The sequence below is a fragment of the Ursus maritimus genome, unplaced genomic scaffold (assembly GCF_017311325.1).
Source record: "Ursus maritimus isolate PB19 unplaced genomic scaffold, ASM1731132v1 scaffold_15, whole genome shotgun sequence".
NCBI classification, from domain to species: Eukaryota; Metazoa; Chordata; class Mammalia; order Carnivora; family Ursidae; genus Ursus; species Ursus maritimus.
The window spans coordinates 23,618,327-23,642,394 of NW_024423897.1; the positions used below are offsets into that span (position 1 = coordinate 23,618,327).

Sequence of the window (24,068 nt, forward strand, 5' to 3'; positions counted from 1 at the left end):
CCCGCTGTCCCTAATCCCGTGTTAGTCATTCCCCTGCTTTTCTTTCTACTTTGACCACCTCTGGTACACCCACAAATAATGCAACGTTGAGCTTTGCCTTTTTTTGAACTTTATATTGGTGGAATCCTACCGCATTTGTTCTTCTGCGCTTGCTTCCTGCTTTCAGGGTTATGTTTTTGAGATGCGTCCATGCCGATGCATGCAACCGCGTTTGTCACTTATACTGCTATGCTGTATCCCACTGTCTGGATCACAATCGATCTACTCCACTGTTGCAGGACATTTGAGCTGCTTGCAGTCTTTTTTTTTCTTTTATGGAAATGCTGCTTTGAACATTCTTATATCCGTGAGGTGAAGCCTCGCCGTTTTCCAAAGAGTTTTTCCCATTTGCATTCCCACCAGCAGTTTCCACGGATCCATATCATCATTGAAAGCCGATAATATATGTAGTCAACATGGTGCCTATAAAACGTCATCTTATTGTGATTTTATTTAATTTATTTAATTTTTAAAAAACACACTCTTTTCTTTCTTTCTTTCTTTCTTTCTTTCTTTCTTTCTTTCTTTCTTTCGAGAGAGGGAGCACACATGGGTGCGCGTGTGCAAGCAGGGTGGGGAGGGTAGGGGTAGAGGGAGGGGGAGAGAGAGAGAATCCCAAGCAGGCTCCATGCCCAGGGTGAGCTCGACTTGGGGCTCGATCTCACGACGATGAGACCATGACCTGAGCTGAAATCAAGAATCAGACGCTCAACCAACTGAGCCACCCAGGCGTCCCATCTTATTGTGATTTAAAATTTCACTTCACCGATTATTAATGAAATTGAGAATCTTCTTATATGTTTATGGGCCATTTGTGTTTCCAGGGTTCATCCACGTGGATGTATTGCTGCAAAATATTCCACCATATTTTATTTATCCATTCATTGGTTGATGGATATTTGAATTGTTTCCAATTTTTGACTTGATGAATAATACTGCTATGAACATTCATGCACACGTTCTTGCGTGGACATACGTTTTTGTTTCTCTTAAGCATACATCTTATGACTTTGAAATTGTTAAGTCATGTGGTAACTACATTGAACTCCTAGAGGAACTGCAAGACTGTTTTCCACAGCAGTTACACACTTTGCATTCCCACCAGCAATGGATGAGGGTTCCAATTTCTCCACATTCTTGCCAACACTTATATTCTGACTTTTTGAATATGGCCGATCTCATGGGTGTGACATGTGTCTTCTTGTGGTTTGAAGCGCATTCTCACATGGCTCATGATGTTGAGCATTTTTTCCATGTGTTTACTGGACATTTGTAGAACTTTTTGGAGAAACCTTTGTTCAGATCCTTTGCCTATTTTTGAAATTGGAGGATTTGTCTTTTTCTTAGTAAGTTGTAAGAATCCCCTATATAGTTTAGATACAGGTTCTTCACCAGATGTATGTTTTGCAAATTTCCTCTCCCATTCAGTGGGTTGACTTTTTACATTCTTGATATATTTTGAAGCACAGAGAAGTGTTTAATTTTGATGACACCTAATTCATTTATTTTTCTATTTCATTTTCTTCTGTTGTTTGTGCTTTTGGTGTCATAGCCAAGAAATCTTTGCCTATCTCAAGGTCACAAAGACTTACTCTTATATTTTCTCCTGAGAATTTTATAGTTTTAGCTCTTACATGTAGGTGTTTGACTTATTTTGAGCTAATTTTTGTGTATGGTGTGAGGAAGGAGTCCAACTTCATTTTTTTTTAATATATATATGTATGTCCAGTTTTCCTAGCTCCATTTATTGAAGACTCTTCTTTCCTTATAAAATAGTCTTGGTAGCTTTGTTGACAATTACCTGACCATAAACCTAAGGGTTTGTTTCTGCTCTCTCAATTCTATTGATTTACATGTCTATCCGTGTCCTAGTACCACACTGTCTTATCTATTGTAGCTTTGGAGTAAGTTTTGAAAGCGGGAAGTTTGAGTCCTCCAGCTTTGTTCTTCTTTTTTGGGATTGCTTGGGCTATTCTATGGCTCCTGCAATTTCATACTAATCTCATAATCAGCTTGTCAATTTCTTCAAGGAAGCCAGCTGGGAGTTTTATGGGGATTGCATTTGCTAAGAACGGAATAGTGTCCTGCCCCAAATTTGTATTTTGAAGCTCTAACCCCCAGTGTGATGGTATTTGGGTAGGGGGCCTTCAGGAGATAATTAAGTTTAGATAAGGTTATAAGGGTGGGACCCTCATTATGAGATTAGTGCCCTTTTTAGAAGAGACACCAGCCAGCTTGCCATGTCTCTCTCACTCTCTCTGACATGTGAGAACACAGTGAGAAGATGGCTATCTGCAAGTCAAGAAGGGAGCTCTCACCAGAACCCAAACATGTTGGCACTCTGATCTTGGACTTCTGGCCTCTGGAACTGTGACAAAATAAATTTCTGTTGTTTAAGACACTCAATCTACAATATTTTATTGTGGAAGCCTGGGCTGAGTAAGATAGCATCACATCTGCAGATCAGTCTGAAGAATACTGCCATCTTAACAATGTTAAGACTTTTGATCCACGAACATGAGATTTCTTTTCATTTATTTAGATCTTCTTTAATATTTTGTAATCTTCAGAGTATAAATTTTACATTTGTTAAATTTACTCCTATGTATTTTATTTTTGATGCTATTGTAAATGGAATCGTTTCTTAATTTTATTTTCAGATTGTTCATTGTCAGTGTATAGACATTCAATTGATTTTGGTATATTGCTCTTTCACCCTGAAGCCCTGATGAACTTATTTGTTATTTCTAAGTTTTTTAGTGCATTCCTTAGGATTTGCTATATATATAAGATCATGTCGTGCAGATAGAAATAATCTTACTTTTACTTTTTCAATCTGGATGTTTTTTATTTCATTTTCTTGCGTAACTGACCCAATAGGAACCTGCAATACAGTTTTGAATGAAAGTAGTAAGAGCAAACATCCTTTTGCTACTTTTGACTTTATAGGCAGGCAGGCAGGCAGGCAGGCAGTCTTTCACCATTAAGTATGATGTTTGCTATAGGTTTGCCTTTGTTCTTGAAAAATACCTTTGCTGAATACATAATCCAAAATTTACAGTTATTTATTTCAGTACATACAGGAATTATTCCACTGGTCTCTGGCTTCCTTGTTACTACTAACATGTCAGCGGTCAGTCTATTTACCATGCACAGGCAGATGATCTGTTTCTTCTCTCTGGCTATTCTTAGAATTGTCTTTTGTCTTTGGTGATTATCATTCTGATGATGTATGTAGGTGGATTTCTTTTGTATTTTTCTATTGGGATTTATTAAGTTTCTAGATCCAAAGATATGTGTCTTTGAACAATTCTAGAACGTTCACAGCTGTCATGTCTCCAAATATTGTCCTCCCACTCATGTATTCGATTACATATCTCTAGAACTCTGATTGAATATATGTCAAAACTTTCCACTATTTTCTCCATGCGTAAACTTCTCTTTTATTTTTACCACCTTCTTATATTTCTGGACTACATGTATATACCTTTTTTCTTGGCTAAATCCTACAGTAATTCTCTCTTCAGCAACATCTAATCTGCTCTATAATCCATACACTGACTTTTAAATTTCAAATATTGTGTATTTTAATTTCTAAGGTTTGTTTCTTTTTCAAATCTGCTGTGCTATTTGTTATAGTGCGTTGTTTCTCACTCTATTTTAAATGGCTCTTCTTACCTATTTAAATGTATTGTATGTAGTCATTATATAATGTCAGAAAATACCAATGTATGAAGTCTCTGAGGTTCTGATTCTCCTCTTCACTGTTTCTGTTGGCTCTCCCTCCATTATGATTTGTGCATTTTTGACTGCGAGTTACTCATTTTGCTAATTATGTTACCTGTGGGAGTTCTTTGAGGTCTGGGGTAAAGCTGAGTTCCTCCAAAGAGGAATATCGCTTGTTTCTGCCATTTGCCAAGTGTGGAACGACTTTCTTTTAAATTCTGTTTCACTTCTTGAAAATTTATGCCAAATATACGGCATGAATATAGAACACGAATCCACGTTAAGGGTGGGTTATAGGTAGACATTTTGATACAAGTTTTATTCTCCTCTGCCCAGTGCCAAAGTTGGTACAGACAAATTTCATTGCTGTCTCCTTCTCCAGTTTATTTCTCATCCATCCATACTTTGAAAGTAAGATTTTCATAGGGGAAAATCTCAGCTTTACTCAGAGGTCTCCAATTAGATTCCTACTTAGACCGGGCTCTCGCCTCCCTTCCTATGTCTCCACGATCGCTACAGCCATCAAGGCAAAAGCTCGAGGTCTCCGAGGTTTAGTATAAACCATCAGGACTAACTCTGGCATTGGCAGGCACACGAGGATTTCTGCCTTTATTTTTGTTTTTCACCTCAGCTCATTCTTTCATGTCATGTCAGCACAGTAGTGCATGGTAAAAGAATTGTAAGAAAAATTCATAGAGATTTTAACTTTTTCAAACGAGGCTATGTAGGATCACTATAACTGGTTACTGCTGGAAACAAAAATTCTCTCATTTATTTCACTTCTAAGCAAGTTGGCATTGAAAATAGTCAGAAAAGTAAATCTATTTTTTTTCCTTTAAAATCTCCACGGAAAGATATTCTACAACTTCCCTGTGGTTGATGGTCAAAATGGCCAAGTCCTTCCTTTCTCTGCATTTGCACCCTTGCCATCTGCAAATCCTCCCACCAAAGGCAAAGTTTATTTTTCTATGATCTGGAACCTGGGTTGGCCACTTGACTCATTTGGGCCAATGGGACGTTAGCAAGGATGACATAAACTGAGGCTTAAAAAGGTCTTGCTTTTTGAAGCTTGCTCTCTTGCTGTACTTGAGACCATCATGTAAATGAATCCAAGCCAGGCTGCTGGAGGATGAGAAGCCATATGCAGGCACTCGGCTCGACAGCCTGCCAACCACTGGCAGCTGGGCCACCGAGAGCAGCACGATGAGGCGAGTGGAGACAAGGAGAGCCAGCTCAGACTGGGAGAACTGCCCGGCCAACCCAGAGAATCACAAGCTAAATACAAAAGTTATTTTAAACTATTAAATTTTGGTCTAACAAAAGGTAACGAATATACTTTCTTAAGAATGCAATTGCAAAGCCGTAGCTCAAAACTCCTTCGAACAATTTTATTGTTTTTACGCTTTGTCCTGCCCTAACTTGTAGGGATGTAAAAATTGTCACTCGCCAAGACACTTTTGCAGGTCAGCTCACACTAAAGGGGTTTGCCAAGTCTCAATATAGAATTTAAATCACATCAATTAAAATATATTCCATATACGCTTCCATTAAAAAATTAGGGAATATGACTACGTAATTTATTTGCTCAGTGCAGAGTCTAGTGAGATCCTGAGGAAGAAATCCAGAATTTTTCCCAGTGGCAGGGGAAGTCAATCTCAGACACACGAGACTGAGGCAGGAAGCAGTTACTAAAATGAAAACATCTGAGGTTTTAATGGACCTTAAATTCAATATACGTCAATGCCATGGAGTGGCTCCTCGGGAGGTCAGTTCAACACCGATCATATTAATGGAAATGGTGCCCACGCCGTATTTGGCAGACCTTGAGAACCGTGGTCTGTTCTGGACACTATGCTTCAAGAATGATAGTGACAAACCAGCATGGATCAAGGAAGAAGACTCCAAGATGATACAAGTTGGAATCCTTTCAGGTGAGGCTCAAGGTAAGGACCTACAGTGTAATCAGGCCTGGGGAGACCTGGCTGCAAGGTGCGGACGGCAGCCGCAGGGAACAGCATGCATGAAGTATTCATCAAACCTCATGAGAACAAAGCTAGAACCAACAGGGCGAAGTTACTGGTTTGGGGGTCAAGCATTTCCTAACCCCATCCAACCTCGGAATGGCTGCTCTGTGGAACAGAAGGTCTGGACGAGGAGTTCAAGAAGTGGAGGCTGGAGAGGCATATGTCAGGGACCATGCGGGAGGGAGGGCAGCCCAGCTTGGGCCAGAAGTCTCCCTGGGCTCTTTCAGCGGAGTCTTCTTTCTTCCTGCTGTTAGCTATCCTGCTTCTTTAAGAGTCCAGAGATAACTCAACATCCATCTGCTCCCAAGTTACAGACCTTAGTGAAGTCATAATGTACCTTCTCCCTTGTTAAACTTAAGCTTTGAGGACTGCCACACGGTCATAGAATAGGTCTTCCATTCACTCTCAAATTGGTTTATAGGCACAAGACAAGAGTCTTTCCAGATGTGTAGGCTAAGCTTGCAGGGTTGCTTTTTTCCTTCTGGGTCAGCGCTACCATGCTGAGGTCACCAGGTGCCCTCCTTCCCCCACGACCGACTCTTCCCTCCCTCTTCACTCTAAACTGCCTAAGGGAGAGTTCTCATAAAGGCTCAAGGAAAGTTTCTTTAGGCTTGGAGAGGTATCTCGACTGCCTGTGTTTCTTCTGCCTGCCCCTGTGGCACGTCCTGGGGGTGAAACCAGGGCCTGCGATCTGACCAGGGAGTTGGGGGTCCGGGCCTCCTACCTTGACAGGTGAAGCATCTGATGTGGAAATGGTTATTGTGGACACGGACCACTTCCCCTTTGCAGGTGTCTCCACATCGGTAGCACTGGATGACGCTGGAGCTGCCTCGGGGATTGTAAGGATTCTGCTGATAAGGAACTGTAGAAAGAAACAAAGAGATCACTATCCAGAAGGCCTTTCCTCTTCACAAACTCTGCTGTAAGACAGTATCACGCTCCTAACCAGGAGAAAAAGCAGAAAGCGTGCAAGTCATTAACCAAGTACCTTGAATACATTCCCAGGCTGCATATGCCAGGTAAGACATCACTGAGACGTGAGTCTACAAATCCCCCGAAGCAGGCAGACACTTACGAGTGAGCGTCATCTTTCCTCACCACAATAGAGGCCAAATTCAAGGAAGAAGAAAAGTAAAAGAAGAAGTAGAGTATTTCAAGGTAAATGATCCAGAAATACTATTTCTTGGGTGACTTCTGGATCAAAACCAGGTCCCAAACTTCTCAGGGAGAATTTGGTTCTTGCAGTTGACATGGGTCTCAAAGAAATGGGAGACTGGCCCTGCCTCCAACTGGCTTTGAGCAAAGCAAGTGACATCCCCTCTCTGGGCCTCTAGTTTTGACATCTATAAAATGAGGGTGGTTGATGGTAGCACAGGCTTTGTACAAAAGAGGCATAAAGGGAAGGCACTTTAGTTGGAAGGAGGTTGGTGAGGAGACGCATCTTAAACCTGCCTTTGAATGGCAATTTCCATAGCACTGAGAAAATGTTAAAAGCATATAATTAAAAAAAAATCTGGTAGAGATTATGAAGGGGCTGAAGTCAATGGAGGTTGGGCATTTGACGATACTATAGAGCTCTCCTAGCCTGTAGGTCTATTATTCTCTTGCCCAGACTTTCTCACGACTACTTTTCCAGATCTCCTGTCCCTGAGAGATACTTTGCTTGACCACTCTAAAATCTGGTCATCTGGTATTTAATAATAGTAGCTACCTGCTAAGAATTAAAAAAAAACCTGAGGGTTGGAAGGGATATCGACAGCTGTCTGGTCCAACCTCATTGTGTATAAGCTACTGGGATAACTGTGCCAGTGAGGAACCAAATCTTCTCTCTCGTAGGAAGCCCCTAGGGGGATCGGGAGAGAACTCCTCAATTCCTCAATTCTCAAAGTTGAAGCAACAGTCCAAAATCTTTTGCTCATACCCTATTAGGAGAAGGCTCACTCTTGTCCTGGCTATAAAGATGACCACCTGATTGGAGGGGAATCGATGCCTACCACTTAGACACGTAGGCTTACTGCCTAAATTTTGAATAAGCATATTACAAATTAATCTGGACTCACATGAACCTTCAACTGCAAAGGAACTTAGAGAATACTCAATTCAGGGCTTCTTGACCTAGTGTGTGAGTTGTTAATGGCTGTTCACTGAAATTTGAATCTTTTATTCTAGGCACAATGAAGGATGGCACATGATGTCTTGCTTGGCAAGGAAATGTGAATGGAAATTGTGTGTCTCACTTTCAACTGGAGACAGTTTGTGATCTGCCATATTGCCCTTTCTATAACCCAGCAACCAGCGATAGCCCAGATGGTGTGCAGGATGCATCAGCTTGGTGCCCTGATGGAGTCCTGGAGCGCAGCTCCAAGGCTAGCCCAGGACGAACATCTATGGTGAGCAAGGAGGAATTTTTGTTGTCATGGCCTTATTACTGCAGCATATCCTGATGGATACACCTGGGATCCGATATTTCTAATTAAATATAAAATTTGGTGTTATGTACATTATCCTACAGCTCTCTTCAGATTCTCAAAGATGGCCTCCATAACTGATCTCAGCTGCCTTCCTCCTTTTAAAGTCAAGTAACGGAAAAGCAGGACTTCCTTTTTTTTTTTTTTTTAATAAGATCTTATTTATTTGAGAGAGACAGCGATAGAGAGAGATTGAGAGAATGAGTGGGGGGGAGGGCAGAGGGAGAAGCAGACTCCCTGCAGAGCAGGGATCCCAATGCAGAACTCGATCCCAGGACCCTGAGATCATGACCTGAGCTGAAGGCAGACGCTTAACTGACTGGGCCACCCAGGTGCCCATGGACTTTCAATTATCTTCCACTTACTGGTCTCCTGAATCACCAGTGCACTGTAGGGCAAAAAGCTGGTTACTGAGCCCTGAAAGTGTTGCGTCTGACAACTTCGCTGTCTGAGGCGAGAGAATAACACCGTTCTGACCATCTTTGTCTCGAGGAGTCCCTGCCCCTTATTCAACTTTTCTCCTGTCTTAAATTTAAGACAAAATTTAAGTGAGTTAGCTAGTTAACGAAATCATTTAATTAACTCACTGAATGGGTTAATACACGTAAAGCATTTCGAAAAGTGCATGAAATGTTCCACAAATGCTCACTGGTACCATCATCATCACACCCGCCCCACAGCTTGGAGCAATCCTTCCCCAACCCCAGAATGTCCATAACCATTCATCCCATCTCCTCTTCTGTCTCTGATTCGTGTTCACCATCCCTGGAAAATATCTCACTCTTCCCTCGCCCACCATTCGGTGAGAAGAGTGTAGACCCCGTTTATCAGAGTGGTGTAGTAATCCATGATTGTGGAGGGAGACAAAGCTGTCAGTCTGAAAGTCAAGTAGGTACTAACAGGATAATCATCACCAACAGTGATGAGAAGTCTCAAAAGAATCCAAAAGTCCATCTGGAATCGCTGCATGAATTCTCATTTACCTCTTCTAATGTAACCCGCCCTATTGCTCAAGAACCAGCTTCCAAGATCAATCAGAGTTTCCCCTGATTTGATTTTCTGGGGAAATTGATTTGTGAACATGGCCTTCAGTCAAGACTCAGTCTTTGCACCACTCAGATAAAAAGGTGTAAAAATCCAAGTGAGGGGATAGATTAGGAAAGTGGGTTTTCTGGGGGCAGAGTTAGGGATGGGCCCCCCTGCTTCCCTCAGGCTGAGGGTGCTGCTCCGGTGCTGCTGACCGTGGCTGGAAACCCACAAATGTCTGATGTTTGTAAATAATCCCATAAATAGAAATGCAGGCATCGTTCGCGTGAGTTCTTCCAGATTGCTGATGTAAACTGTGATTATAAAAGGGCAGCAGTGTAGCAAGATTTGAGCTTACAGATGTGTGGAGACCTTTCCTTATCTAGATAGTGCCAACAGGAACTCTAGGGGTCAAGGGAAGCTAGGCTGAGATATGCCATATCTGCTCTTGCCCTGTAAGCCTCCTCATTTCCAACAAGATTCTGTATCCTTGAGTAACTAAGTCAACGACATAAGCAAACCACACTCTGTGTGTGTAGGTGTGTGTGGAAGGTGCTATGTCTTCCCACCAATCTCTAAACACCCCCCCAAACATTGAAATTTTATTGTTGATTTTCTGCTGGTTATTTTTTCTACGAATTTTTATCTCAGAAAGTACTAGAAACCAGTCACATGATTTACAACATTTGTCTTATGTACAAAATGTCTTTCGAATTTCAAATTGACTTGTACTTGAATTCTGAACTGCCTATCCTTGACGGCAACATTTTACAGCAGCCATGAGCCTCAAAGGATGTTAGCTCTGCTGACTTGTGAAATAATCCATAAAGTTACCAAGTTTAGAGACCTGGATCATGTGATACGTTTCTAAAATGCATGCAGGGAAACTCTGGCTTCTGTTTAAATGCTATTTGGCCAGTAAAGGGCGCCTAAGAGAGACATTCCCAGGTCCTAGTCTGTAAGGGAATGCCGTCCAATAGATTCCTGAGTATAGAAATGTTCTATATTTACACTGGCCAATATAATAATTGCTAGCCCTAGGTGGCTGTTGGGCACTTGAAATAGGGCTAGCGTGACTGAGGTACTGAATTTTTAATTTTATCTCATTTTAATTAATATAAATTTACATTTAAATAGCCACGTGTGCCTAGTGGTACCATTATTGGACGTTACAACTTTATAAATCCACAAATGGAACACCAGGCATTGAGATTGGGGGAGCGAGAAATTAAGTCTGGTTGAATCCTATTTATATAAAAATAACATGTACAAATTAATTCAGGAATACCACCTCAGACTTAAATTATCCCTTTTCATCTTGAAGAGTTTTAAAGTCGTGCTCAAAAGCAGTTTGCAATAGGAACTCCCGTACTGCGAGACTGAACCACCTTAATTTTTCCAAGAATGGAAGCAAAGAAGTCAGTTGGCAGTGGCTGTCAGGATACTTTTTTAAGACAGAAAATCAGCTGGTCAGTGCCGCTGAGATGAAAAATGGAGGGTCTGAAATAGACACATGGCAGATCTTCAGTTCTATGGGAAGATACAACTTAATTCCACGACTACATTTGCAAGGAAAGCTCTTCCCAAAGGTGACACAGATCATTTAAAAGGGTTGGAGCACAACAGCAAATCCGAGGGGTGGGGTGGCTGGCCTCCCGGTAGGTGAAAACGAACATGCGAGTCCAATGAGCAAGAAATAAGTTCAACACCCAATTCCTCCCCCTGCTTCTCTCCCTCCCTCCCTCCGGCTGTCTGGTGTTCCTGTCTCGGGAGTTTCTCAACGACAAGGCCCGGTGGCCTGGGTTCCAGTTCCCTCTCTGCTGTTACCTGGTATTATGGTCTTGAGCACATCCTCCCTCCGCAGTCACTGAGGAGACTGGACAAAATGATTTATAAAAATCCCCCCCAATTCAAAGCGGGTCCTGGCTCTGTGTGACCTTTTCTGTGCCTCTTCTTCCCTCCACACTCTTCCCTTCTCTGTACGAACTGGTCTCCCTCTTAAACGGACCAGTGCTGTCATTAGATGAGTCTCCTTTCAAAGCAGAGAGTGGCAGGCTTCCCCTCTCACAGACAACATGACCTGAGTTGTGTTCTCCTTACCGATGTGGCACCTGCACCGTTGGTCCTTCCTCCCCTGAGGGTGGCCTGACCTTGGAGAAAAAGAGGTCCCTCCATTCTCATCGAGTCCTCTTTAAAACGTCCTACGAAGGTAGACGCACCTGTGCTATCCTGGGGTATAATTAAAAGTGACAGAGCTGACTTGAAGACAGCACAACAGCTGTGAAAAATGGCTGGAAGTGTCATAAAAACAGTGGAGCTTCTGCTGGAACAGTGAAACATCAAGCAGAGAGAATCAACCAGTTCCAAAATGAGCTTGCCACTGCCCCGGGCCCCGGGGAGCGGCCGGGGCTGCCGCAGCTGTCACACATCGGCTCCTCACGGCTTCATTAGGGCCCAAAGTACCCCGAGTGTGTTCACAGGTATTTCCTAAGTACCGAGGAGGAGACCTGACTGTGGATCCAGGCATTTCATGGGTAGAGAGCAGTGTGCCTGACAAGTTAGGTGGGGTCTGTATAGAGGAGTCTCTGGTCGTTTACCATGTGACCTTGAGTTCGGTGTTGGAGTTGAATTGGGGCCTGTACCCCTGATCCCGTCTCCTGGGCAAGACAGCAGTGACATGGGATCCCTGCGCTGAGAGGCACAAGGCACAGGGGTTCAGGGTGTGGGTGCTGGAGTCAGGAGGGCTGAGTTTGTATTCTAGCTCTGCTGCCTGCCGGCTGTGTGACCTTGAACAAGTGAAGGGCACGATGACACCTGGAACCACTCAGGTCACCTGTGAGTATTAAATCACTTAAGTTATATAAAAGCATTTAGGACACTGCTTGGGCTTAATAAATATAAGCAATAATGAATATTAAAGGATCTCTAAAGTCACGCACCCCCATCTCCAAATCAATGTAAGAATTTGTTCTAAATTGCCCCCTGCCACTTGCCCCTGACTTTGGCTCAAATGTTGTCAAATCCATTTTGGGACCAGTCCAACTTGGGCAAAGGTTTTCTGGTTTCCCTCCCTGTTGCCGCTCAGGAAGAGAAGCTCCGGCTGCAGCCCGTTCACCACCTTAAAGCAACCTCTGCTTTCTCCTCCCTCTCTGAGCTTTCTGTTTATGGGTTTCTGTGGGCTGCAGAGGTGGGTGGCTGACACGCTTTGGATGTATCCTGCAGAGGAATGTGTGAATTGGGTGTTTCCTGTTGTGGGAAACAGAGGCTATGATCTATGTTTTCCTGGGGCGGTGTATTTTGGGCACATCTGCTGTTTCTAGGGGGATGTGTCGGCGTGTCAGTTGTGTGTGCATACTTAGAATAGGTGAGTGATTTGTTTTCTGAAAACTCTGCCAGGGAGACCGTGAGAGCTGCTTTTGTAACCCCTAAGGGCCCCACGTGTGTCATCGCATTGTGTCATTACATCTGTGTTCATCATGCGAATCCCTGGAACCCATCAGAGCTCCCTGGACTGGGAGGGTACCTAATACAGAGATTGTGAGCCTCTCGAGGGCAGGGACCACATGTGCCCTGTCTGCCTCTGCACCGTCGTGCCAGGTCTGTAAGTGCTCCACGAGTACTCGATGGATGAATACGAGAATGAATGAGATGAGTCCCCTGGTTTCACTTAGCAAATGAGAAGGCTGAGGCCCAGAGGGAGAGGGAGAGAACTTAGGCTTGCCCGCGTCAGTGTCTGAGGGTGTGTGTTGTAGGATAATAGGATAAAGGAGTGACCTGCAGCGTGGCCCACGGGTCACAGAAAGATGGGGGAGAGACTTCACCCAAGAACACATTTCCATAAATCTGGAGTCATGCTGAGGCTTAGCATTAGCCTAGGTGGCCTGGGGTGGGGGGAGGGGTGGTCAGCGGTCCAAGATGAAGAAGCATAAGGAGGCAGCTCGGAATGAAGCCACGCATGTAGAAATAGCAGGGGGAAATGCCCAAGGAAAGGCCTGGAAGGATAAGAGATAGCATTTGCAGAGTGGTTACTGTCAGGAACTGGGCTCAGCAATGTACATATGCCATCTCACGGAGTTCTCATCATTCAGGAGGGGGTGATATTATTATCCCTATTTTACAGATGGGGAAACTGAGGCCCAAAGAACTGAGGTCACTTGCCCAGGGCCATACCATTAGTAAATGGCAAAAGGAGGACCTGAACCTAGGCAGCTCTCACCACGAAGTTCTGCTGCCTGCCACGCAAAAGTGCCAAGAGAGGTTCCCTCTGGGGAGGGGGTGGCCTTGGGGGAAGCTACCAGGGGTTTCTGATTATTCCCCCCACAGTAATCATCCATCCATTAGCCGGCTGATTTAAAAGACACGTACATGAATTTCACACAGATTGAAGAATAATGTTTGCAGGGTACAGACCAGGAAACCGGGCACAGTAATTGCGCATTTGTGGCCGAGGATGAGGGTGAAGAAGCCGTGATGGCTGTCCCCGGGCTAGGGGATGGCCACCTGCACGGCCTGACAGGTGTGCGCGGGGGGCTCCGCAGGGGCTGGTGGCTGTCGCAGGGCAGAGGCAGGAGCGCCCTGGGAATCCCCGGGTCCCTGCCCAGATGGCCCGGCCTGGCCACACGTGCCCGTGGCAGCAGGTCAGTAACGTCAGGAACACAGTCAGTCCCCCCGAGACGCTGCTGTATACACCTCGCCGCCACAGACGCTCCCCCCAGCCTCTCTCTGCCAGGCCGGGCAGCACGCTGCACCGTCATGAGTGTAGCTGGCAACACGGCTCGCACCGCCTTCTTCTGAAGCACGCTGTCAGGACATGTGTCTGAACGGCACGCTCTTGGCCAGACAGACGGCTCTTGCCTGACAGCCAGGGCTGCGCGACGGCTCCAGTAGACAGACCTGCTAGGCCCACCTGGGCCCTTAGCATGACGGGGGCCGGGCGAGGAGGCCTGACCTGCAGCCCACCACTGGTTGGGGAAGTCACTCGCTAAAATGGAAACTGTGTATTTGTTACGGATTCGGTAAATTCAGAAAGCTGGTCCAGATACGAAGTCAGAGAATTAACTTTCCACCTATTTCTATGTGAATCTTATGATTGTAAAAAAAAAAAAAAAGAAGAAGAAAAAAGTCCCGTCTATTTCTGATTGAATTCAATAAAACACTTTAAGATTAAAAAAGAAAAAAACCAAAAAGCCCTCAGTTCTCATCAGTCAGCGTGGTTCCTATTTCAAGATAAGCAGAAACTAAGTTGCAGCCAGTGTGTACCCCCCATCCTGCTTTTCACTGGGGGTCTGGTCCAGGGCTCAGCCCAGCAGGGCCGCACGGGCCTCTTTTCTAAGGACTCAAATAGATCTGTGTTCTCATTTCTTTCCCTGAGATTCTCCTCCCCACCTCTGGGCCAGGGAATCATTTTTGTTAGCTGGGGGTAAAGGAGCCCTTTCTGCCCTCTCTAATTTACACTCTCTCTAGAATATTTAGCTTTGTAATGGATCCTTCCTGTTCTGAGGGCACAGACTTGAAACTCAAAAGCCAGGAAAAGACCTCTTTTGTCTCTGCCGTCTGCTGCCCCTCCTGGACCTGAGGCCTCCTTCCCTGAATAGAGGGGGAAGGAGCAAGACGCGTGGCTGAAGGAAATACCAGTTAATATTTCAAGAAGACCATCTTGCTACGCTGGGGCATGGGGTTTTAAAAATCTGATCTAATAAAAATCTGATCTAGAGAGCTGGGTACGAACGGCTGAGGGTTAGTTGAGACCTAATGGAGAAGGGGAAAATCCCTAGCGTGTCTGGCATTTTTTGGGGTGCCTCCTGTCTATCCACACCAAGTCCCTTGTCACTGCTGACTCTGTTCCTCACTACCTTTACCAAGCCCCCATTCAGGGACACTGAGCGGCTGTAAGAAGAGCCAAACGCTAACATGAATTGGGCAATTACTTTGTGCCAGGCCTCTTGCTAAGGGCTTCATACCTGCCATCTCATTGAATTCTCTCAGCCCCAGGAGACACAGACCATAGGATCCCTCTTTTATCTACAGGCAATCTGAGGCACAGAGAGGTTCATTAATTTGCCTGAAGTCACACCCCATGTAAATGTTGGAGCTAGGGTTCAGACAGGCACTGTAGATCTAGAAGAGGCTTGATTTTCTCTCCCAGCAGGCATTCCCAGCCAGGCTTCCTTCTGCCCAGTGTATCCCAAGGGAAGGAAGGGGACCTGCCCAAGCATCGCCCGCAGGCAGCACGGGGCTGCCTTGCACTGCAGCCTTGAGGCACCCTTTCCAGCATCTCTACAGCTTATCTGAAAATACAATTTGGGTTTCGTCTGAGGTCCTGGAAGCCATGTTGGAAGTAGAGGAACTCCAGGAAGCCAGCGATTGTCTTCGTGCTCTGAGTGACTCAGTCCCTTGGCCTCTGAGCCAGAGGTCTGAATACTTCTACAATGTTTGCTTCCTGAGGCTGGCAGGCCATCAGGCTCTGAGATACTGCTGAGAAGTGCAAGAAACATCAGCTGTCACCCAGGCTCCCCTTGACTTATGGGTTTTAACATCAGAGCAGAAGGCATATATAGAAAACATCTAGTCGAGAGGTTTCTTTTTCTTTTTCCTTTCTGTGTGTGTGGTTTTTTTTTTTTTTAAGCTTCAAACACTTCCTTGAAATGATGCAATGGCCTCCAGGTTGTACTAATTCCATTGTAAACCATGCGTGGAATGCAAACATCCGGTGACCTGGCAGCCATTCGGGGACATCCCCTAGACCTGGGGCTGCTTGTGCTGCATGGGGCTCCCAGACAAGCTTTACCTGGGAAGCTTGGTGTTTGTTTCTAAATCCTTCCAGATCACCATGGTTCCTATCTCTTCCTTTTTGCCCCTCCCCTGGCCAACTTCTCTCCCACACTGCCAGGCACTTGAAGGCACTGGCGTTGTGGTCCCCGCCTGGCCCACGGAGCTTCTGTAATTGAAGAGGTGTAGGGCCTGACATGGACCTCCTTAGGACTCCCCCTCTCTCCAAGCTGGCCCCCAGGGCACCCTCTGCTCCAGCTCAGCCACTTTCACACCTTGACAGATGCAGCCCTGAGGCTCAGAGAGGGGAGAAATCTGCTCAGCGCCCCCCGCCCCCATGCTGGCCATGCACAGGACCAGCAGGGAAATGCTCTTGCTTCAGCTCAGGATGGTTTCCCTGAGATGAGGCCAAAATGAGGTACAAGTGACACAAGTTGGGGAATTCTCAAAGCTGTTCTAAGCAGCCTCAGTGCTTGGAGGGCAGAGGTCCCCCGGGGCCCCCCTTTGGTGTCCAAAGTGCTTGTCCCATGGCTCCAAGTTCTATAGGGCTCTCTTGGATGACCTTTGCCACCACCCATTCACCTACAGCACGATTAATCCACAACAGCATCCCCCCAACCCCCAATCTGAGCCGTCAGTCAGGTCCGCCTTTCCCCAGGCTGAGAGGTTGGCTCACCACCATCCCACTGTGTCCCATCTTCTCCCTCCCTCCTTCTTTCTTTCTCTCTCCCTCTCTTCTTCTCCCTTTCTTCCCTCCCTCCCTTCCTCCTCTGTCCCACTGAGATTTCTGTGAATGCCTGGTTCTTTGAGAGGGGGAAGCGGTTATTTTGTGTGAGGCCTCAGGCAGGACACACCCCATTTCTGGGTCACTGTTTTCCCATCTAAAAAGGAAAAGGCTTGCATTCTTGGGTCTCTCAGTTTCCTTTCAGATCCAAAATTCTATGCATATTAAATGAGGTTGCAACACAAAAGGCCTTCAAGGGCTAGGCAGGTGCTGTCAGTGTAACATCAATCCGAGGGGACCAAACCAAGGAGACAGGCTCACCTAAGGAGAAGAAGCTGCTGGGCCCCAGGGGGTTGTTGTCCTGCAAAAACATGTTCAGGTCCCCAAAAGGCTTATCTGTGGGGGTATATTCTGCCTGTGGGCCACCAGGTTGGGATGTGTGCAGCCAGCCAGATAGATGACCACAAAGTCACCTCCAATCACCATCGAGAAATCACATGCTCACCGCATGCCTGTAGGATGTGCAAGGACAGAATATTCCTAAAATGAGGTCTTGCAGAGCCCCAGGCTGGATAAAGGCGCACCCTATAAGCCTGTCACTCTCAAGGTCTCTGCGACATTACTCAGGGACAGGCAAAGGTTTCCTTTTTTTTTTTTTTTGACCATGAGCTGCTAGACCAAATTAATTTTGCAAAGTGACCCAGGACACAAATATGTGAAACAAAGGTTGACAAACAAAACTTATTTTTAGCGCATGTGGTATGTCCTATTTTATCATTCTCTATTTCCTTCCAATACCTCGTGCCATTTCATTAAAAATGTTGTCCGCAACCCAATAATATGTGTAAGATCAGAAGTGAAAAGAATGATAAAGATCATTCTAGGTTTGCACTGTCCCATATGGTAATCATTCTTTACATGTGGCTATTCAAATTAAAATTAAGTAAAATAAAAAATCCCATTTCTCAGTCACACTAGCCACATTTAAAGTACTAAATGGCCAGACGTGGCCTATGGCATTTGTATTGGATCGCACAGAAACAGAGCATTTTCACTGGTGCACAAAGTTCTGTTGGACATCTCATCTTACAACAAGCCTCACAGTTCTGTCAATGAGGAGACCAAGGCCCACGGGCCTTCAGAGAGATGCATCTGAAACTGTGGACAAAAAGGTTGGGGACAAATGGATGTAGCCTCATAGATGTCTGCCAGGGTCACAAGAGGAATTAGGATGGAGTGGTCCCTTGCACATTTACCCTCACTATAGGACCCACAACTCAAAGGCCACACCCTGCCGGCCACACCCAAGGTGGTAGATCAGAACCTTAACCCTCACAGCAACACAGCAGCAAATTTTCGTTGCTATACACGACATTTCTGGAGTAGCTTCTGTGAGCTGGAGAGAGAACCGGTTACGAAACCTGTCAAATCTGGGTTCAAATCCAGGCTTGCTCTTGCAGGCGGTATGAGATTAAGCTGAGCGCCATGTCACTGAGCCTTAGCTTCCCGATCCGTGAAATGGGAATAATATACTTGCCTCTCAGAATTTCTGAGTGGAGCAGAAGTGGTGTACACAGGTGCCTTTCTTTTCTTTTTTCTTTTTTTCTTTTTTTTTAAAGATTTTATTTATTTATTAGAGATAGAGACAGCCAGCGAGAGAGGGAACACAAGCAGGGGGAGTGGGAGAGGAAGAAGCAGGCTCATAGCAGAGGAGCCTGATGTGGGGCTCGATCCCACAACGCGGGGATCACGCCCTGAGCCGGAGGCAGACGCTTAACCGCTGTGCCACCCAGGCGCCCCTCTTTTCTTTTTTAAAATATTGTATTTTTTCATTTGAGAAAAACAGAGAGCAAGCAGGCAGAGAGGGAAAGGGAGACGCAGACGCCCTGCTGAGCACAGAGCCCGATGCAGGGCTTGATCCCAGGATGTTGGGAGGTAGCTGAGCTGAAGGCAGATGCTTAACTGACTGAGCCACCCAGGCGCCCCAACACAGTGCCTTTCTTCCTGGAAGTGCTTTTTGCCCCACCATCTGGAACGTTGCAAGTACTGAGCCAAAGCCTGCTATAATGATGATGATCGTGATAATAGTAGCAGCAGTAATGATACCCAAACGAAGCTCATATTGCGGAGATGTAAAACTAAAGTAAATACATCTCCCACTCCAAAGGAAATTCCAGGATGGAGTAGCTTTAAAGCTACACCCAGTCCCTGGGACTAGTAAGCACTCCATTCATACTTGCCAAATGAATGAAGAGTGCAAATGTGTCCCTAAACTCTACAGCCTCAGGTAGATTTTGGTAAGAGAATCAGAGAGGTCCAAAAATGGAGTGCTAACATTTTTATGAATTCTTTCTTTAAAAAAAAAAAAAGATTTATTTGTTCATTTGAGAGAAAGAGAGAGAAAACACCAGCGGGGGGAGGGGCAAACGGAGAGGGAGAGAAAAGCCTCAAGCAGACTCCCCACTAAGCGCAGTGCCCAAGGTGGGGCTCCATCCTAGGACCCTGCAATCATGACCTGAGCGGAAGTCAAGAGTCCCTGCCTCAACCCACCGAGCCACCCAGACGTGCCGCGAATTATTTCCGACGGAAAAGGGGAGGAGAGAGAATGAACACAACCGGAGGCGGCACCATTTTGTATTTCATAATAGGTTGTTGAGAACATGGTACCTGGGACGAAGAAGTCAAGACAGGATAAGTAACCAAGAAAGAGACAGAATAAAAAGACTATCTGACAGGAGGAAAGATGAAGAATACACTTCCTTTTGAGATAAAAGATTTTGTAAAAACAAAGATCCACCCCCCCCCCCCCAATCAACAGGCAACAGTTGCTTTTTGTCTTCAGGAAACAGACCATTGTTTGAAGTTGAAGATTGAACCTGTTCAGTCTGGGGGATGAGGGGGAAATGTTTACTTTCTGTGTGTATCAGCAAGTAGTTCTCAGTTACCACTTGGCCCATACAGAATGCCCTGCAAACAGCTTTTTCCATCCGCAAATGTAGTGGACATCTGTTGTTTTGCCTGCTCAGCATCTGCTCAGCTTCTGGCAACACAACCTCTTTTTCCCGTGGGGAACCCGCTCCGCGGAGTTCGGGTGGGCTGACCCTCTTCCAACACAGGGTCGGAAAGTAGCCCGGGCCTGACCAATCAGAGGACCCCAGTTCTCTTCCACATGATTGCCAGGCACGTGACCATGGCATCTCTGGGGCTTTTCTATAGGCGCTCTTGGAGGAGCCATCTGGGCGGCTAAGATGGGAGGAGGTGGTCTGGGGCTCCTGCTGCCGTCTTGCCCGCCCCCCTCCCCCCCACGTTGGGAGAGCCTACTAGAGATGGAAGAAGAATGAACAGGTTCCTGACTCCATCACTTGAGTCTGTGGATCCAGATGGGCCTGAAGCCACTGGCACTTCTGAACTTCCCAATTATATGAACCAATATAGCACAGGCCCTTTCTAAAAAAATATATGAGTTATCTTGAGTTGCAGTTTTGTCACTTGCAGTCAACTACTTTATGTCTTAATTAATCACAGCTTTCCCTCTAAATCGTAATCTGCTATCAAGTTAAGTTAAACACATTCCAGGACTGTTTCATGCTGGACCTCACGGATCTAACACGACTCACAGCATCTAGCTGAGGACCCAAGAACGGATGAGGTGGGCGAGGTCCCTGTCATCACATGACACACTCCGGCAGAGAAAATAGCGGGCAAAGTGCTCCAAGAGAGGAAGAGGAGTCTGTTCCCAGCTCAACAGCCATTCATCTCTTCGTCTGCTAACAGAACTTTTCTCTCCTGGAGGAAGCCTCCTTTTATTTATCCTCCCCGGAGTAGCTACGTCTTTGGGTCTTTACCTGGGGAGGGAATCTTGATGGGTGAAACTGATTCCTTGGCCAACTGACTGGCTTAGGCAAAGGCATATGATATACTCCTGGCCAACGAGACACAAGGGGAGGGCAGGTGGAAAGGGAAGGTTTTCTTTGCTCTTCCCAGCCTCTGGAGGTTTTTGTCCATCCTGGATGCCGGAACCGCAGCCCTGCTGCCCACGATGGATTCTGAATTGTAAAGAATCTGGGTGCTTGAGGATGATGCTGAGCCTCTAAACCAACCTGTCTTGGATTTGCCCCTCTTTGACTTTTCTATTCTACGAAATAGGCATGGCTAGATTCTTGAAGCTGCATTCAGGTGGGGGCTGTTACTTGTTGCTGCGGGCATTCTGTGGAGCCCAGGGTGCGACGCTGTGAAACATCTAAGCAGTCAGGGAAAGTTTCTGGAGCCACTCTGGCGATGAACAAGTTAGCCGAGCAGAGGTGGGGCGAGACAAGGTGGTTGTACACGGGAAGTCAGTGGTGGAAGTGGAATGGGAACACATTTGGTCGTGGTGATGCTTTCTGCGGTATGAGTGTGTCTCAAAGGGATCAGCTAACCAGCTGCTTCAGAGTCACCTGGGAAGGGGTTGTTACAAACTGTCCACATGCAGATTCCTGGGCTTTACCCCATACCTGTGAATCAGACTTGAAATTTTACACAAGCTCCTTTGGGAGAGTCTTTTGTTCACGAAAGGCTGAGACCCTTTGGGTTAGTGACTTGAAGACTCATACAGTCTCTGGCACCGAGATGAGGATTTTAGAAATCTTGATATCTGATACTAGTGCCTATCACAGTGTTGTCACAGATGACTTGATGCCAATATCCTTCGGAGCATCACAAAGTATATTTTCTCCGATGTGTTTGCCAGTCTTCACAAATGTTTAAGTCATCTGGCAATGAAATAATATCTTAATACAAGTAGATTAAACATCCATTTAATTTACTCAGCCCCTTTCTTTTCTCAAGTTGTCATTTCTTTTAGGAAGAGCTGTTTGGTCTGTTATTAGAGCCACCCCTCATCAGGCAGAGATGAATGGTGGTGGCTGTGTGGGCAGAGACATGAGCAAAGGGGTGTCCTCTCTCTCCAGTGTGTTTTGAGGAATGCCCTTCGAGGTCTCAGAGCCAGCTTATGGTGGTGTCATTTGTCTAAACTAGAGTCAGTTCTTCAACATGATAAACCCTGAAATTCGTGGGTTTGTTGAAACTCTCATTGTCTATCCATTATCAAGGCATATAGATGGATCCCTTACCCAGCTCCCCACTTCAGCCTTTTCTCTCCATCTCGATAAGCCCTGTCCCAGCCATAAGCATCTCTCACCTAGATAACCTCAGGGACCTTCCTACCACACATCTTTTCTCGACCTCAAAGCAGGGCAATTCCGTGATCCCCCTGACCCTACCCACTGAGGATCCTTTCAGTGTTTTGACATCTTATCTCGTGTTTTTGTATTCAACAGCGTAGTCAGGACTAGAACCCAGGGCTTCTGATGCCAAGTCTAGTGTTCATGCTGTGGCAGCAGGATCTGCTGCACCAGGTAAAAGAGCTGAACTCAGGAGAACGGACTGGGTGGAATGAAATGGAAACGGGCAGTGCAGGCAGGAGGGTCAAGCCGGCCGTGTGAGTGCGGTGAGAGCTCACCCATAGGGGATGCACTCAACCCGGCCAGAGCAGCAGACAGAAAGAACACAGTCCATTTGGATCTCATGAGCAGCTACTCAAAGGTCAGGAGCCAACAGATTCCTGCTTAACTTGAGCCAATCTGAACTTGCAACCTAAGTTCTCGTAAATGCAGTCTTAAGGAGGGAATTAACATTTTGCACCCTCAAAAGCAGCCACAGACAATAGGTCAATGAATGGGCGTGGCTGTGTTCCAATAATACTTTATTTACAAAGATAGGCAGTGGGCCAGAACTGACCTTTGAGCCCTTGTGTGGCCAGCCCTGCTGTAGAATCATCCAGCAGAAGTGTGTGTGTCTATGCCCACTGTCCTGATGCCGCCCGTCTTTCAAGGCCAGCTCAGAGGCGCTCTGGCTGGGTATTAGACTAGATGATTTGAAAGATCCCTCCCCACTGTGAGATTCAAGGATGCTTTGGCCCGATTTTACCTCAAGGATATGGAGGTAGAATCTCCACCTCCAATTCAGGCTATGTTTGGGATGGAAATTATCCTCCAACAAAATGCCTCCGATCGTAATTGCCAGTTCTGTAACTGAGCATATGTTGGTGGAAGCTTCGATTCATAGCGAGCCAGTTAAAATGCAAGGAAGGGACAGCTAGCAGATCTTTCGAGTTAGAGTCCAGGCTGTTAATTACTTTTGTAAAAGAAATACATAAACATGCAGATGGCAATTGTAGTAAATACGATCATCTACATATAAATATAAAAATCCTATCTCGTATGCAGCATACTTCTAGAACTATTTCCAGATTCTCCCCTCACTCTCCTCTAAATATGAGCTCTCTTCTTTTAAAACTCACGGCATGTACTTCTTATGACTAAGCCGTGGTTCTCAAACTTGAGCCTGCATCACAATCCCTAAATGTCTTGTCAAAACACATTGCTGGGCCCCACCCCCAGGGTGTTCTATTGAATAGATCTGGGGTGGGGGCTGAGAATTTGCATTTCTAACCAGATGTGACGCTCCTGCCACCGACTGTGGGGAGAGCCACGGAGCCAGACCATTTTCTACCCTATAACGGTGTCACTTTTGCACTTGCTTTATTCCCCTAGCAGATTTTAAACTACCTGAGGAGAAATGCTACAGTCTGGAGGATTCTTGTGGGTCCTGGACAAATGTTTAGAGGCACCCATGGGATAAGATGAGGTGGTTACGTTTCCGGTCAGGAGGAACTTGACAGCTGTTTCCTACAACAGGTATTTCTTGGACCCACAAAGAAGGCAAATGCAACAGACCTGCTCTCAAGAAGTAACCGGTCGCCAGTACAGGAAATTTCTGTGGCTAAACCACGCCGCAATAGAAATCACAACATGGTCAAGTTCAACATTCTGGTGGAAGACCAAAACCCAAATGAAATCCATCAAACGGTTATACAACTTTTCCCATACACAATGTGGTTACTGGGTGTGTGTGTTGGGAGGGGGCGGAGTGAGGTGAACAATGACAAATAACAGAAATGCTAAAGTTTATCTCAATACCCTTTATAAGGGATCCAAAAATAAAAGTACATTGGGAGTCAGAGTGTAGCTGTATTTGAAGTCAGGGACTTCAAAGGGATGATGAGGTTACAGTGAAGTCATCAGGGTGAGCTCTGATCTACTATGACTGATGTCCTTACGAGGAGAAGAGATTAGGACACAAGCAGGCACAAGGGAAGACCGAGTGAAGACACAGGAGGAGACGGCCATCTGCAAGCCAAGGAGAGAGGCCTCAGAGGAAGCCAGCCTTGACGACCCCTTGATCTCAGTCTTC

General features: G+C 45.8%; 1 protein-coding gene across 2 annotated transcripts in view; it reads right to left on the reverse strand.

Annotated features, from left to right (window-relative positions):
• The window catches only part of ABLIM3 (actin binding LIM protein family member 3), a 107,122-nt gene that overhangs the window by 63,493 nt on the left and 19,561 nt on the right, over nt 1-24,068 (reverse strand). For both annotated transcript variants that reach the window (XM_040630433.1, XM_040630432.1), the window contains exon 3: nt 6,514-6,651. In XM_040630433.1, the coding sequence (XP_040486367.1) occupies nt 6,514-6,651 (138 nt within the window). The remainder of the gene's footprint in view (nt 1-6,513; nt 6,652-24,068) is intronic.